The 18,071-nt window shown below is 39.6% G+C and overlaps 1 protein-coding gene across 1 annotated transcript in view; it reads right to left on the bottom strand.

The window, feature by feature from the left end:
- LOC135217233 (uncharacterized) overlaps nucleotides 1-15,708 on the bottom strand; it is a 26,867-nt gene extending 11,159 nt beyond the window's left edge. Inside the window, exon 1 of the mRNA XM_064252957.1 lies at nucleotides 15,536-15,708. Coding sequence (XP_064109027.1) covers nucleotides 15,536-15,708 — 173 coding nt within the window. The remainder of the gene's footprint in view (nucleotides 1-15,535) is intronic.
- Nucleotides 15,709-18,071: the final 2,363 nt, after the last annotated feature.

Here is an 18,071-nt window from a genome sequence, read left to right as displayed (position 1 = left end):
TTTCAGGAGTGAGATTCGTCGCAATTTACAGTTTGGGGGAATGGAGACGAAAATTCCCTGAGAGAGAGAGAGAGAGAGAGAGAGAGAGAGAGAGAGAGAGAGGAGAGAGAACCGTTTGCAGTGTTGCCAGATCTACAGATTAATCTAAAAATCTGCATATTTTTTTGTGCTTACAGAATTTCAGATTTTTCCTCCCAAACAGGGGAAATCCACAGATTTTACCATTCTCTCCATTCTCTAAATCCTGAAACCGAGCTGCGAAAATAAAGAATGTAAGCCACTTTGCTATTTATGCTTCGATTCTGTTTATGGTTGTGGCCAAAATGAAGTGTGCAAATGCTGCTGTGACTAAGGGACGATATAACCAAATTATATCTATTATCCATAGATTTTTTTCTATCTAGGACTTCAGCAGGTAATGACTCTTGGTACCCAAGTAAGGAGTGAGCTGAGAAATGAAGCGCTCTTGATACACAAGAATTAAAGAATTTTAGATAAACAGCCTGTTTTTTTTCAGATGCCTCTCAAATGGCAAAAGATTTCCTGTTGGCTCAGATGTAACTGGATAAAGAATCAAGTTCCTCAATAATTCATCTGACTATGAAGTCAAGTTGAGGCTGTTTCATGAATTCCTTGAAAGGTTTGATGTTAACCTTGATACAACACCATAACTATGTTGAGCTTACCCAGCTAAGATTTTTTAGTTGAAAGAGTTGTCCTACTTTATATCAGAAAAAAAAAAGAAAAAGAAAAAAGAAGTAGGTTACCTACTGCAACACAGGTTTGTTCCCTACAAAATACATGGTAAGAAATACGTCATTTTTTGAGATTATTATAATAAGGAAGGAAATCTGGACGCAGTATGACAGACGAGAAATGTACGACATAAGAGAAACGTTGATTTCAATTAGACATGTTTGTGAGTGCATAGTAACTTTTTCTTTAATTTTCCTGTTCTGCGTCCAAAGGAATTACCGTTCACCTCTTTTGTTTTGAGGATGTCTATCAGAGAATAACAAGTTGTTTACTCCCTTCGTTCTTATTATTGAATGCGATTCGGGGAGACGATACCCGGCATAATTTTGGCTGTGTTCAGAACTTAAAAGTAGTATTAAATGAAAGTTCTTTTATTTGCCCGAATTTCATCCTAATTAAGATGTGAAAATAAATGAATAACAAAGTGATTAAGAATAAACAAGCGATCCTGCAGATTTAGTTCAAGGTTTTGTTTCACATCTACAGATTTCTACAGAATTTTTACAGAAAATGTTCAGATGGTTGAAATATCATTAAGGATAGTCTCCACCTTGGAAGGGTGCCGATCGTAAAAATATAAAAAAATTTTGGCCAAAAACACACTAATCAGACAGGCTAATGTAATTATCAGATATTATTATCACTATAATAACGCATATTCTCTGTGAGTTTCATCATCCTACAGGGAAAATAAATGATTTTATGAAAAAAAATGTGAAATTCAGTGTCTCTTGTACAAGGGACACTGGTGGTCGGTGAGAAAACTACAGTCTTGAATAGAAATTCGGTCTGACAGAATGTTGGTATATCCACCTGCAACATGCACATAAATTATTATCAAAATAGAACAGTAAATAAGCACGTAATAAAATAAAAGAAAAAAAAAACAACTTCAGCGAAAGCCCCGCCGGTATATATGCAAATCGCAAATTTTATAGTTTATCTCTCAAAAATTGGTCGATGTCGTTTTCTACGTTTCCTAAGATTAGTTTCATCACAGAAAACAACTTGAAGGGTATCAGGGGTATTTAAACTAATTTTTCAAGTTTCTTGTCCTCAGAAAAAATCGCTTTTTCGCTTTTTCTCTGGTTTGGTTTTTTTCGGGAAGGGGGTGTGGTTATTTCTTTGATTTTCCTAAATAATATAATTTTTAGAAGTTTTAGGCTATCAAGTGACATAATAACTACAAACTCTCAAAAGGTTTTGTCCCTAAATCGAGGTTTGAATTTTTTCTGAATATTTCTTCCTAGCTATTATCTCATTTATCGGCGGGGCTTTCGCTGAAGTTGTTGCTCTTTTTTTTTTTTGTTAATACGTGCTTATTTACTGTTCTATTTTGATAATACTTTAAGTGCATGTTCCAGGTGGATATACCAACATGCCTACAGACCGAATTTCTATTCAAGAGAGTAGTTTTTTACCGATCACAAAATTTATCCTTTTGTACGACGGGCACCGAATTTTACATTTTTTTTTTTCATAAAATCATTTATTTTCCCTGTAGGATGATAAAACTCACAGAGAATATGCGTTATTATAGTGCTAATAATGCCTGATAATTTCATTAGCCTGTCTTGATTAGTGTATTTTTGGCAAATATTTTTACGATCGGCCCCCCTACAAAGCGGGGTAGGACGATCGGCACCCCTCCAAAGAGGAGCCTACTTAACTGCCATCACTGGTCACGGCTGCAGGTGTGCTTCAGTGTTGCCAACCGCAGGGTAATTGCCCTACACGTAGGATAATTTGACCAAATATTTTATACATAAGGGCAATATTTTTAAGTGCAGGGTAATTGTAACAATGCCTGCCTGTATTGATTAATATCTTCATTAGTATTAGTTCTTATTTCCACAACCTCAGAATGTTGAGTAATTTCCATCTATGTAGGATAATTTCTTGTCTTTTAGAGGGGTTGGCATCACTGCTGTGCCTGTGTAGGCAGCAACAGCAGCAGCAGCAGCAGCAGACGTTGCCAAGAGACAGACCAAATAAATTTCTTAAATAATTATTTAAACAGTGACTAAACTTAATATTAGTTTTGTTTTCTTTACTGAACTCTAGGTTTTAGACCAAATATATTTTTTGAAGAATTGTTTAAACAGTTACTGAACTTAATATTTGTTTTTTTCGTATATTGAACTCTAGGTTTTAGGCCCAATATATTTCTTGAAGAAGTGTTTGAGGTGTAAGACTAAATGAAAATGTTTCTATTTGGGAATAGTGGACTTTTGGTGGAAATTAGATGAATGCAAATACTTCAGACAAGAGGTTGAATAACCATTCCGGGAACTTTAAGAATGCAACAGAAAAAAAGTCTCATTAAAACACTGGCCAGAAATCTCTAGAGGTTTTCTACTGCTTGGAATTTGTGACGATTGTCTGTCGAGGGTTGATTGGGTGTGGTTGCAACTGATCTAGTTTCACTAGACCTTAGTACTAGATTGTCCTCGAGGCATCAATTGTTTCACCTGTGTAAAACCTGGAGAGCAGGTCCTTTGGAAATTGAGAAGTTGATTATTTGCACTGAATTATGTAAAGTGATACAAATTAATGTAAATGTTTGTTTGTTTGGGGTTTGTAATAAAATCAGTATTGCTTGGCATCATGTAAGTGTGCAGTATTTAATTTTCTTTCTTTGTTTCTTTGCTTTTAATAAAACCAGTATTACCTGGTATCCTGTAAGATCATAAACATTTTTCATTTATCTAATTTTTATTTTATCCATTCATTTTTTATTTATTTTCCTATTTATTTTTTGTCTTGTGGTAAAACCAGTATTACTTGGCATCCAGTAAGTGCTTAGTATTTGAGTCGGTTTGTCATTTACCAATTATTTCCTTTTAATAAACGAGTGAATCTATTTTGGTTTCCATGGATCTTGTCCTGGCGGAAAGTAACTTATGGAGTGCAAAATGCAGCTCCATAATATTGGAGGTTTTAAGAGAACGTGATTGTGAAACTCGTCTCTAGTTTTCACTGAAGGTTGTCACTCAGTCTTCCAGTGTAGTCGTGATTGGAGTTCTGTTGTCAGTGTCCTCTCTACAGTGCTGGTGCTGCTTTGAAATTGCTGGTTGGGTGTTCAGACTTCCAGAAGGGCTTTTGACCTCGATGTGTGAAAGTATGAGTTGTATTACTCATTCGCAGAAAGCTGTCATAAAATCAGGATTTGCAGAAGCGAAGTTAATCCTGCCTAACCAGTAAATGAGATGACCAATTGTAGACTTCAGGAAATTCCTTCACCTGAAAGTCTCTCGAAGATTTGAGTTCGAGTTTTAGTTTGACATAATAAAGTGAGAAATATCTCAACTATTATCATTAAACACTAGTTGAGGGGAAAGTAAACTCCTAGTGAAAGTTCTACTACTAAAATCTCTAATAGATTTTAGGTAATGATTTCAGGCCCTTGATTTTCTCAATATGCAGCAAGCCAAAAACAATTCTAGACCTATGGGGAAACTGATCAGGCTCTCTAGATGAAACTTAAGTATCTAGAGATTTTCAAACCATTGGGAGTATTGCACTGATATCTAAAAATGACCTGAGTACTAGTCAAGAAATACAGTCATGTTTTATGGAGGCTGCAAATATAAAAGCTCGTGAAAATTGATATATGTTGATTTACTGATCCAAATTCCAAATTTTCCAGACCTTGGTTTGACTGTCCTAACCTTCACTCCAACAAAATTTACTGGTGTGGTTGGTCCTCTGAAGCATAACTGCAGAAGGTGAGTGTTGGAGTCAGGAAGAAGATACTACAATGCCATATTACGGACCGGATAAGTGGAATGGAATGAAGTGCTTAACTAAAGTGCTGAGAAGGCCAAGGTAAACCCAGTTACAAAAGCGATGTCGCCCCGCCAAGCCTGGCTCGGAGAGATCATGCCTTTCTTGCCCTGAAAGTGGCCCAGTTCAAACAACCAGTACACAGTTAGAATGGTTCGAATGGGAGAAGGAGGGAAATGACGGTAATCACACAAATAAATGCAATAATGAATGAATATATATGGACAGAGAGAGAGAGAGAGAGAGAGAGAGAGAGAGCACGAGGACCAGTAACGTAAGAAATGCATACAGTGTATGGAGAGAGAGAGAGAAAGCTTTTATTCCTGTTCACTTATTAATCTGACGGATGTATATGAGACCTTCTGCTTTAAGAAACATGTTACCGTATGTTTTTTAGAAAATTATTAAGAAATCTTATCACATCATGTTTTTAATCGTTATCATAGATTCTAAATAGAAATGACTTAGATACTGTTGGAACTAACTATTCATATCAATATTATTCAGACGAAAATATCCTTTTTTCATTATCCTGAAGCAGCTGTATTCTCTCTCTCTCTCTCTCTCTCTCTCTCTCTCTCTCTCTCTCTCTCTCTCTCTCTCTCTCTCTCCGTCTTATATCGCCTGCATTGATTATTTAGATAATGGTAGATGTTTGATAATGTCATTTACATGTGGCCAAGGATCACAAAACTGTAAATGGCTACTCTACCAATTTGTGCTAGACTGTATCTATTTTTGCCCTAGATTGACTGGACTATAATTACCTGTATTACCATTAATATTCGAATCTGGTCACAAAGATGTTACACACCAGGTTTTTGCAGCCGTGGGTTGTACGGGTCATCAAAGCATCAATTTTCAAGGGTATTATTTTATCAATTAATATATGCTAGACACATCGCTGGATATGTTAATCTAGTACTACAGGATTTGTATTTGTTTGTTTGTATGGTGTTTTTACGTTGCATGGAACCAGTGGCTATTCAGCAACGGGACCAACGGTTTTACGTGACTTCCGAACCACGTCGAGAGTGAAGTTCTATCACCAGAAATACACATCTCTCACTCCTCAATGGAATGGCCGAGAATCGAACCCGCGACCACCGAGGTGGGACGCAAACACCATACCAACCACGCCACCGAGGCGCTAAAGGATTTGTATTTATGGCATAACTTAGTTAAGTTACCAGTATTTGAGTGTGATGGGCCACTTGGCTCCACCCCTCACAACTATCTGGGCTGCTCATAGAAAGTATTTTAATTACTACATTTCTTATAGTATAGTATATTTATTACATTGTTTCAGAAAATCTTTGTGAAAATAAATTATATGAAATGGAATGCAGTGAAATGTGTGCATCGGTGCATTAATGTAATGATGTTGGGATATAAATTATGCAGGTGTTGCAAAACTACACTATTAACATATTTAGTGTCTCAATTATTTGGGGACAGTCTTTAGACCTGGTGAGATCGGTCACGATTTAGCTAACACCCACACCCTCCGGTTCACTTTTGCTCACTCACTCCGCCTTTATTCGTGGCTTCAGCGGCTAACGTCCAACTCACCTTGTTGGTGTTCCCCCTCCAAGCTATACAAGAAACCCACCACTTTCGATATCTCCTGTTCAATAGTCTTTTACATAGCCATGGTTTATTTTTTGTAATGAAATGATTGTAAACATTTGGAAAATATAATAGTGTATGAAATGCTGCATCTGAGTATTATTTTACCTTCCAAGATTTGATAATAATTATTTTCTAAAAAATATATAACATGTTTCTTAAAGCAGAAGGTCTCAAGTATATCCATCAGATTAATAACTAAACAGGAATAAAAGCTCTCTCTCTCTCTCTCTCTCTCTCTCTCTCTCTCTCTCTCTATGTCCATATATATTTCATTCTATATTGCATTTCTTTGCGTGATTACCGTAATTTCCCTCCTCCCATTCGAACCACCCTAACTATGTATTGGTTGTTTGAACGTAGGCCACTTTCAGGGCAAGAAGGGCATGATATCTCCGAGCCAGGCCTGGCGGTGCGACACCGCCTTTGTAACTGGGTGTACGCAAGGTATAGAATGGTCAGGTAGAGTCATTTGTGGGGCGTTGCGGCTTATCCCACCAAGAACCGCGCCACCTGGAGGCCAGGTCAGGGTGAGAAGTCACTCAGCTACAGTTTCATTCAAATGTCACTTCAATCATCTGTATTGATTTATTTTTACATTCTTCGAATACAACCATAGTTTTGATTTTTTTTATATAATCTAAATTATTATTTAAATATGCCAAACACTGCGCCGTGTTTGGTTGTTATTCAAATAGTATAAAAAAGGGAGGAGGTATACCCTTTTTCCGATTCCCTTGGGTGTACGTAGCTTAACCTTCAATATTAATGCTACCGACTGGTATGGCTAGATCCACCCCGCCCCCCCCCCCCCCCGCCCCCACGCGCCAACCTGGTAACTATATTAATATGCAAATCTAGGGGATCGCAATGTAAAAATCGGTCTTTTCAGGAGCTGGGGTAGGATGTCAGGGAAGGGGGACGCAGAATGAAATGCCAAAGTCGCACTATGTCCCACTTAGTGCATCTATTATTCATTACTAAGATGGCAAAGGTGTAAGGGGAAAAATGCATAACACAATAAAACTATGGTTTTACTTATCGAATTTTGCCAGGTTGCTTCAGTCCCTAGACAGCCGAGGAGGTCCCCAACATGTAGGGAGGGGTGGGGGGGGGGGGGGTAGAGAAGGAAGGGGGTGGAAGTTGGCAGAGGTAAAGGACGACGCCACAATAGACCCACTCTAGAGCCCCTTTTTATATTCCTGGAATTCAGTTTTGCTGTTTTCCACAGTGTTCGGGGACGCCTGATCAAATAAGAAAAAAAAATACACTTCCATAGATTTTAGCAGCCATTATTAATAAAATGTCCTTTAGATCAATAGCGCCAGAGGTCACGGAAACCGATGGTCGCCACTGTCAAGACAAGATAGACGACAACTTGAAGCTCTGGTAACAGTCTCTCTCTATAAGAGCCCCCCAGAAAGACTCTGGTGTAGATAGACTGGCCTATACTTCTTCATGGCATCTAATATGGCAGTATTATCGGTACGGAAACATTGGCGGGGGGTGGGGTAGGGGGAGAGAAATGCTCTGCACTACAGGTAATTCTCGACCATAGCAGAGGTGGCGCATAGCACACTATTCTGAGCAAGTGCCTGAAGAGGAAGGGGGGGCGGGGGGAAAGAAGGAGGACCTGTTCTTCCAACCCGAACTTCGTCGGAAATGGCGCCTCGTAAATTGGTTCTCGAGTGATGAATGGATGGACACACGTTTGATTGCTTTCGTCATTTGGGGAGAAGTTAATTCTGAATCATTTGTGGTGAGGAGGATCGCGCCGGATTTGGTTGAAGTCGGGTCATCACCAACTTTCATATGACATATTTGCAAACCATACTTCAACGGAATCATTCGGACGGGAGAATGTTACGGTGTCCTCGCACTGACCTTCTGTGTGTACAACTCTCTCTCTCTCTCTCTCTCTCTCTCTCTCTCTTTCTCTCAGTCTCTCTCTCTCACACACACACACACACACACACACACAAACGCCGTACAGTTTCATCCAACGGAAGTAGTGAGAGAGAGAGAGAGACTATAGCACCGGCACCCATTTGCCTTTCAGGAGACAAAATAAACCTTGAGGGCATGGGCCGACTATTATATTGTGAATAAATAACTTTTTCTATTTGCCTTGTTGTTACGTTGCCCGTACAATATGCTCTGGCTATACCTTGATTCCTGACACTGTTGTTGGGAACTGTGGAAGAGCAGCCTCCATTCAGAGGAAGTTGTGCAATTGGAACATCTTCAGAAGTTTACAAATATGAGCACAAATACTGAGATCCATTTCCACAAAAGCCTAATGATAAGACCAATCATGGAATATCCACCAATACCCACGTGTTTAGCAGCATCGACTTCCAATATAAGTGCATTACACAAAATCCAAAACAAGATACTAAGGTCTGCAGTGAGAAACAACCGAGAAGATGAGGATCTGAATAATAGAACAAAAGAGATACAAAGCAGAACCAATTATTCAGAGATGATACAGACTGGCAACCAATATTTGGAGTAAATTAGTTCGGTGCAACAGAGAATCAGCAGAGGAATCGGAAGCAGGAGAGAGAAGCTTTCACCCAAAGGACGCAGACCACAGCAGCATCAGCAGCAGCATATAAGTATTCATCGCGATGAACGTCACCATTATACGCAATTAAGAAATGTCTCGTGAAAACCGTATTATGTAGAATTTACTTTTTAAATGTATTGCAAAACCATTATGATAAGTTAATGTTAAGGTTAAAATGAGAACACTGGAACTTTTGCTAAAAAGAATTAAACTATTATTAAGAAATAAAACTTAAGTTATGTAAACTGTACAATTCACAAATAGATAAATAAATAAATAACAAAGCAGAAAACAGACAGCGACCACCAACCAGCAAACAGAGTCACGAACAAGATGGGTGGTCGTCGGTTTCCTGTGGTACTAGACGTGTGAATTAGACTTCCGGCCATGAAAAAAAAAAAAAGTATGAAAATGTATTGACTGGAAAATAGATATGGTGGTCAAACATTATTCAGCCAGTAGATGGCAAAGGTCAGGCGTGACTTCGTGTCACTTAATTGAACATCAGTACAACCCCCCCCCCCCCCCCCCCCCCCCCATTTATGACTGCTTTTGGAAAAGGGCGCGAAATGTGTATATGAGATTTGCAAGATTGACTCATGACTGCTTTGGAACTTGTGACAGACAGACAGACAGACAGGTGTGACAAAGTGTTGATGACACAATGATCAATGGGAAAGTTGCCCATATAGTACAATTGATGCATGTAGTGTCTGGAGATACTATGCTGACGACAAGACACACAGATTAGTAGTATTCTGAGCCTCCTCCGTTGTGGATACGAAAGTGGTAATATTTATATATGTACGCGAATAAAATTCACTGTCAGAGCGAATTCAATTTCACCATGAATTCACTGTCGCAGTGAATGCATTGAGACAGTGAATTCACTGTCTCAGATTATCGGAGGTAAGTGAATTAATAATAATAAAGAGTAATAATATTTGAGTAAATACCAGTAATACTGCAGCGTTATTTATAATAGCTATAACAACGATATTAGAGAGACAGAGAGAGAGATAGAGAGAGAGAGAGAGAGAGAGAGAGAGAGATAGCCTGCAATCAGGACTAGGCCTATGTGACGCTTCCGAAAGCTACGACAAGGATCCGTTTTACACCTCACATGAATATAGTTTCACGCCCTTATCAAAAATCACTGCTAAGTCAAATCATCTTCGAACATTTATTTCCGTCATAATTTACAAAATTATATATTGAATAATAATTCGTTAAGAAAATTATATAAAATTAATAACGATTATTCCCCGAAATTATTCGAACCTTTCGCAAGGAATCGAACGGAGGTGTAACAGCGGACACCGAGTTCGTATGTGGTCGACCTTTTTAACCGTCCATCTTGCTTTACTTTTCAAGTTGGTGCGTTCATAAATGCCTACTAAATTGGCCTGCACAGTCGATTCCTCATTCAATGATATACGCTCTTGTAATCGTCATTCAATCCTCTTTCTTCTAAGTATACTTGTAAACTGTAATGCCAGAATGGTGGAATATCTGAAAGAATAGATCTAGATATTGGACCCTTGTCCGCAAGACAAATATCTTGTATAAGATGTTTCACCAAGGACATGGCCCATACTAGAAGAAACTATTCTTCCTTCTGCAAAGCCCATCTTCTAGATTATTACTTCAGAATTGCCGGTTATATGAAAGGAATAGATCTAGAAATTGGACCCTTGTCCGCATGACAAATATCTTGTACAAGATTTTCACCAAGGGACATGGCATACTAGAAGAAACTATTCTTCCTTCTGCAAAGCCCATCTTCTAGATTATTACTTCAGAATGGTGGGTTATCTGAAAGAATAGATCTAGATATTGGACCCTTGTCCACATGACAAATATCTTGTACAAGATGTTCACAAAGGGACACAGCATACTAGAAGAAACTATTCTTCCTTCTGCAAAGCCATCTTCTAGATTATTTCTTCAGAATGGTGGTTATCTGAAAGAATACAACTAGATATGGGACCCTTGTCCGCATGACAAATATCTTGTACAAGATGTTCACCAAGGGACATAGCATACTATAAGAACCTATTCTTCCTTCTGCAAAGACCATCTTCTAGATTATTACTTCAGAATGGTGGGTTATCTGAAAGAATAGATCTAGATATTGGACCCTTGTCCGCATGACAAATATCTTGTACAAGATGTTCACCAAGGGACATAGCATACTAGAAGAAACTATTCTTCCTTCTGCAAAGCCCACAGCTTCTAGATTATTCCTTCGAAATGGGGGGATATCTGAAGAAATGGATCTAGATATTGGACCTTGTCCGCATGACAGATATCTTGTGCAAGATGTTCACCAAGGGACATAGCATACTAGAAGAAACTATTCTTCCTTCTGCAAAGCCCATCTAGATTATTCCTTCAGAATGGTGGAATATCTGAAAGAATAGATCTAGATATTGGACCCTTGTCCGCATGACAGATATCTTGTACAAGATTTTCATCAAGGGACATAGCATACTAGAAGAAACTATTCTTCCTTCTGCAAAGCCCATCTAGATTATTCCTTCAGAATGGTGGAATATCTGAAAGAATAGATCTAGATATTGGGACCCGGACCCTTGTCCGCATGACAGATATCTTGACAAGATGTTCACCAAGGGACATAGCATACTAGAAGAAACTATTCTTCCTTCTGCAAAGCCCATCTAGATTATTCCTTCAGAATGGGGGGATATCTGAAAGAATAGATCTAGATATTGGACCCTTGTCCGCATGACAGATATCTTGTACAAGATTTTCATCAAGGGACATAGCATACTAGAAGAAACTATTCTTCCTTCTGCAAAGCCCATCTTCTAGATTATTCCTTCAGAATGGGGGGATATCTGAAAGAATAGATCTAGATATTGGACCCTTGTCCGCATGACAGATATCTTGTACAAGATGTTCACCAAGGGACAAAGCATACTAGAAGAAACTATTCTTCCTTCTGCAAAGCCCATCTTCTAGATTATTACTTCGGAATGGTTGGTTATCTGAAAGAATAGATCTAGATATTGGACCCTTGTCCGCATGACAAATATCTTGTACAAGATGTTCACCAAGGGACATAGCATATAAGAAGAAACTATTCTTCCTTCTGCAAAGCCCATCTTCTAGATTATTACTTCAGAATGGGAGGTTATCTGAAAGAATATATCTAGATATTGGACCCTTGTCCGCATGACAAATATCTTGTACAAGATGTTCACTAAGGGACATAGCATACAAGAAGAAACTATTCTTCCTTCTGCAAAGCCCATGTTCTAGATTATTCCTTCAGAATGGGGGTTATCTGAAAGATTAGATCTAGATATTGGACCCTTGTCCGCATAACAAATATCTTGTATAAGATGTTCACCAGGGAAGACATACTAAAATAGAAAGAAACCTTTCTTCCTTCTAGACAGAGCAAATACTAGAGGGACTAAATCCCTCTTCTAGACAGAAGCATACTAGAGACTATCTCTTCTGCATAAAACAAAAGCACTACTAGATTATTCCTTCAGAATGGTGGAATATCTGAAAGTATAGATCTAGATATTGGACCCTTGTCCGCATGACAAATATCTTGTTACCAAGGATGTTCACCAAAGGGACATAAGCAATACTAGTAGGACCCTATCTTCTTCTGCCAAAGACATCTTCTAAGATTATTCCTTCAGCCCAATTCTGGGGGATTATTCTTGAAAGTAATAGATCTAGATCTAATATTGGATTGTTCATTTTCCGCATGTACAAATTATTCTATTGTACAAGATGTCACCAATGACAATAGCATACTAGAAGAAACTATTCTTCCTTCTGCAAAGCCCATCTTCTAGATTATTCCTTCAGAATGGTTGGTTATCTGAAAGAATAGATCTAGATATTGGACCCTTGTCCGCTTGACAAATATCTTGTACAAGATGTTCACCAAGGGACATAGCATACTAGAAGAAACTATTCTTCCTTCTGCAAAGCCCATCTTCTAGATTATTCCTTCAGAATGGGTGGTTATCTGAAAGAACAGATCTAGATATTGGACCCTTGTTCGCATGACAAATATCTCGTACAAGATGTTCACCAAGGGACATAGCATACTAGAAGAACCTATTCTTCCATCTGCAAAGCCCATCTTCTAGATTATTCCTTCAGAATGGCGGGTTATATGAAAGAATAGATTTAGATATTGGACCATTGTCCGTATGACAAATATCTTGTACAAAATGTTCATTAAGGGACATAGCATACTAGAAGAAACTATTCTTCCTTCTGCAAAGCCTATCTTCTAGATTATTCCTTCATAATGGAGGGATATCTGAAAGAATAGATCTAGATATTGGACCCTTGTCCGCATGACAAATATCTTGTACATGATGTTCACCAAGGACATTGTATACAAGAAGAAACTTTCTTCTTCTGCAAAGCCCATCTTCTAGATTATTCCTTCAGAATGGGGGGTTCTGAAAGAATAGATCTAGATATTGGACCCTTGTCCGCATGACAAATATCTTGTACACGATGTTACACCAAGGGACATTAGCCAATACTAGAAAGAAACTATTCTTCCTTCTGCAAAGCCCATCTTCCTAGATTATTCCTCAGAATGGGAGTTATTCTAAAGAATAGATCTAGATATTGGACCCCTTGTCCGCATTAACAAATATCTCTTGTACCAAGATGTTCACCAGCGATACATACTAGAAGAATGGACCTGTCTTTCCCTTCTGCAAAGCCCATCTTCTAGAAAATTATCCTTTAGAATGCTTATGTGAAAAGAATAGATCTAGATATTGGATGGGCCTTGTCCACATAACAAATATCTGGACAAGATGTTCACCAAGGGACATAGCATACTAGAAGAAAACTATTCTTCGCTTCTGCAAAGCCCATCTTCTAGATTATTCCTTCAGAATGGGGGGATATATGGAGGAATAGATCTGATATTGGACCTTGTCCGCATGACAATTATCTTGTACAAGAAATGTCCACCAAGGGACATAGCATACTAGAAGAAACTTATTCTTCCCTTCTGCAAAGCCATCTTCTAGATTATTCCTTCAGAATGGGGGGTTTTATCTGAAAGAATAGATCTAGATATTGGGACCCTTGTCCGGCATGAACAAATATCTCGTACAAGATGTTCACCAAGGGACATAGCATACTAGAAGCAAAACTATTCTTCCGCCTTCTGCAAAGCCCATCTTCTAGATTATTCCTTCAGGAATGGTGGTTATCTGAAAGAATAGAATCTAGATTAGAAAGGACCCTTGTCCGCATGACAATATCTCGTTACAAAGAAGATGTTCACCAAGGGACATAGCATACTAAAGAAGAACTATTCTTCCTTCTGTCAAGCCCATCTTCTAGATTATTCCTTCAGAATGGTGGTTATCTGAGAATAGATCTGATATTGGCACCTGTCCGTCATAAGACAAATATCTCGTACAGATGTTCACGGAAGGGACTAGCTACTAGAGAAACTATCTTCCTCTGTTAAAAAAAAAAAAAAAAAACAAGGGACCCATACTTCTAGATATTCTTCTAGTAAGGGGGGATTCTGAAGGGGGGAATAATATCTAGATATTGGACCTTGTCCCACATGACAAATATCTTGTACAAGATGTTCACCACAAAGGGACATAGCATACTAGAAGAAACTATTCTTCCTTCTGGGAAGCCCATCTTCTAGATTATTCCTTCAGAATGGGGGGGGTTATCTGAAAGAATAGATCTAGACATTGGACCCTTGTCCGCATGACAAATATCTCGTACAATATGTTCACCAAGGGACAATAGCATACTAGAAAGAAAACTATTCTTCCTTCTGCAAAGCCCATCTTCTAGATTATTCCTTCAGAATGGTGGTTATCTGAAAGAATAGATCTAGATATTGGACCCTTGTCCGCATGACAAATATCTCGTACAAGATGTTCACCAAGGGACATAGCATACTAGAAGAAACTATTCTTCCTTCTGCAAAGCCCATCTTCTAGATTATTCCCTCAGAATGGGGGGTTATCTGAAAGAATAGATCTAGATATTGGACCCGTTGTCGCATGACAAATATCTTGTACAAGAATGTTCACCAAGGACATAGCACTACTAGAAGAAACTATTCTTCCTTCTGCAAGCCCATCTTCTAGATTATTCCTTCAGAATGGGGGGATATCTGAAAGAATAGATCTAGATATTGGACCCTTGTCCGCATGACAAATATCTTGTACAAGATGTTCACCAAGGGACATAGCATACAAGAAGAACCTATTCTTCCTTCTGCAACAGCTGTTGGCTCTTGTTCTAAGAGCTCATCCTCCAGCCTCCAAACAGCTGTTGGCTCTCATCCTGAGAGCTGGTCCTCCATCCTCCGAACTGCTGTAGGCTCTCATCCTGAGAGGTCATCCTCCATCCTCCAAACAGCTGTTATGTTCTCTCTAGAACGTTCTCCTTTCTATTGGCGTTCGACTTCCTTCTATCTGACGAACCATTTTCAGAATTCCCCTCTGTATATGCATTCAGTTCTTCACCATTTTTATTCGTTTTCTAGCGTGTCTATCCTCTCGAAGATTCTACGAAGATCGCTTATCATATCTTCCAAAGACCGTTTAGGACCAAAGAATTTGGGCACTTCGTTTCTGCGGAATATTTTCGTCTGTGTGTTTTCTTGTCGAGATTCCCTCTCCTCAAGTTTGTCTTCTGGAAACTTCCTTAATTCCTCACTCATATCCTGCATGCTGTTTGTCCCCGTCTCTTTGTTTGAGTGCCGACTGATCTGTTGTTTATTTAGTTTTCCAAAACTTTTCCTCAAGTCTCGAATCCTCTTTCTGTTCGTCTTCCCTGTGTTTTAGGCCTCGTCTTTGAACATCTCTTTCGAATTCTTCCTTCTCCTTGGTGAAGGCAGCAATGTCCATCTCGAGCTTCTTTTGCGCCATGATGAGGGCTTCTTTCTCCTCTCTCAGTTCTTCTTTCATTTTAACCGACTGGGCACAGAAGAGCCTCATTTCATTCTGAAGGGCTTCCCTCTCTAATTTCAAGTCCACTGCATCCTCAACGAGCCTCCCATCTTGAGTCTTGGTAACTAAGGTTGTCTTTTTCTCTTCTTAGTTCTTCTCTCATGTTAACTAATTCCACATAGAATGTCTCCCTCTCTCTCTGGAGGACATCCCTATCCAATTCCAAGGTCTCCCTTTGAATGAGTTCCATTTCAAAGGCGACCTTCTCTTCATGGAATTGCTGTCGTTCAATGTCCAGCTCTGCTTTTCCCTGGTTGAGGAGTTCCATGTCAGCATCAAGAGCACCTCTCTCATTCTTTAAAAGCTCTCTCGCTTCATCATACTCTTTCAGCTTTTCAATGAGGGCGTTCTCCCGCTCTTTGATTTGCTGTAGGAGTTGCTGCCCGACGAAACTGGCGAGAGAGGATTCAGCCTCATCGAGGCTGGTGAGGATATCACCTCTCCTGGGAGTCTCCCGACCTTGGAACTCTCCTCTCTGCTGTCTCTCTGGGGAAAGTTCCTGTGGCGAAGATTCTCCAGAGGACGAATATTTGTCAATTATCTCATCTGTAATAGATGACGAATATTCGTCTATGCCGCTTGGTACGGCTTCGAATCTATAATAAGACGACTTTTCATAAAGAGACGGACTAGTGATTGTCGTCTGGTGGTGCGTCTTCGATTCCAGAATAGTACGACTTTTCATAAGGAGACGAATATTCCTCAATGTCGTCTGGTGCATCTTCATAATCTTCATAATCTTCATAATCTTCATTCTGCCATGGAGTCTGACACCAACAATTTATTATTTTTTCCATGAGGAACTCAATGTCTCCTGCTTTTGCTCTTTGGAGGAGCCACAGGTGTCTCTGCAAGTGTCCTGTCAGCGAGGTATATTCTCCGTGTTGTCAGCAACTTCTTTTATTTGTGTCCGACAAATTCTCTGCCAACTTATTCCTTTCTGTTAGAAGTTTCTTCCAACGCTTCTGCCAAAAGCGCGGCTTCTTCTTCTTCCGATCTTTCCTATAGTCCTTAGGCAGGGCAGCTTGACAGGAGCATTTCATTATTTTCTTGATCACCATTTTGAGCTCATCTGTTGAAGCCAAGTCGAGTTCCCAGATGTGGTTTTCCAGGTGATCTATCGCCTCGAGATTTGCCGAGGTTGGATCCTTTTTTTCTACCTGGACCATTAGCTCAAAGACTAAGTCGTCCCTTTCGGCTATCAGCTTCTTCCATTTCCAATTGCATTTTCCTTCGTCGTTTGTCCTCTGGATAGGCTTGACACTGGCAGTTTTTTGGTCTCTGCTATGACCGCGCCCATCGTGCCTTCTCCAGCCAGCTGGAGGTCCAATATGTGACCATCCAAGTGATATATCACAGGGACGTTTTCGTCGATTGGATCAAGGTCTTCTACTTGTAAATAAAGTTCATCTATCAATCGCCTCTTTTCTGCCAGCAACTTTTTCAGTTTCCGCTGGCCGATGCGAGGCTTTGGCGTCTCATCATTTTCTTTCTTCCATTTTGAGTCTTGACAGCGGCATTGCTGGACTTTTAGGATCACCTTTCCCAAATCGTCCTTTGTGGCCGCTTCAAGATTAAAGATGTGTCTATCCAAGTGGTTTATAAATGCGACATTCTTCGAGACTGAGGAGAATTCCTCCATCTGGACTAATAGTGCAATCACTAGTCCGTCTCTCTCTTCCTCTATAGTCTTCCATTTCTTGGGCCTAACAGGTAATTTGCCGCCTTTCCTTTGACCACCTTTTTGCGGCTTCACCTTGAAAGATACTTCTGCTGGCCTCTGTTTGTCGTGGTCTTTGGGCTTCTGGGTAGCAGGTGGTTTTGTTGCCCATCGTTTATCGTGTCCTTTTGGCATATTGGTAGTAGGTTCTTTAGCCGCCCTCCATTGGTCGTGTTCTTTCCGCACTCCTCGCGCAGGTTGACGCTCAGCCTTCCGTTTTACGTCGTCCTTAGGTTGTCTTCCAAGTCCCGAGTCCTGCAACTTCTTTACCAGATCAATCAGCTGAAGTATCGTCTTCCTAGTCTTCCTCCTATTCCGAGAGCGTTTCTGTCCTCTGTTCATTGATATAAATCCATATCCCCGATCTTCCACAGATCTGGGGCCAAGTGACAAAGAAGCCTCCTTTCCGAGGCCACTATAACACATAAATGCTCCTGCTAGGAACATCCACAATACAACAAACATTTCAGTAATAGTCATTTTGGTTTGTTGCTCAACAGCAGCAACCTATCACTTGGCCTTGTTTTGGAAAATGCCTCGACTCCTCAGAACTCCCTTCCCGGATTCCTTGAGGCTGAAAGAATCCGGAAGACAACAGAAT

Source organism: Macrobrachium nipponense, chromosome 7, assembly GCF_015104395.2.
Source record: "Macrobrachium nipponense isolate FS-2020 chromosome 7, ASM1510439v2, whole genome shotgun sequence".
NCBI classification, from domain to species: Eukaryota; Metazoa; Arthropoda; class Malacostraca; order Decapoda; family Palaemonidae; genus Macrobrachium; species Macrobrachium nipponense.
This window is presented reverse-complemented; position numbering and strand designations above follow the sequence as displayed.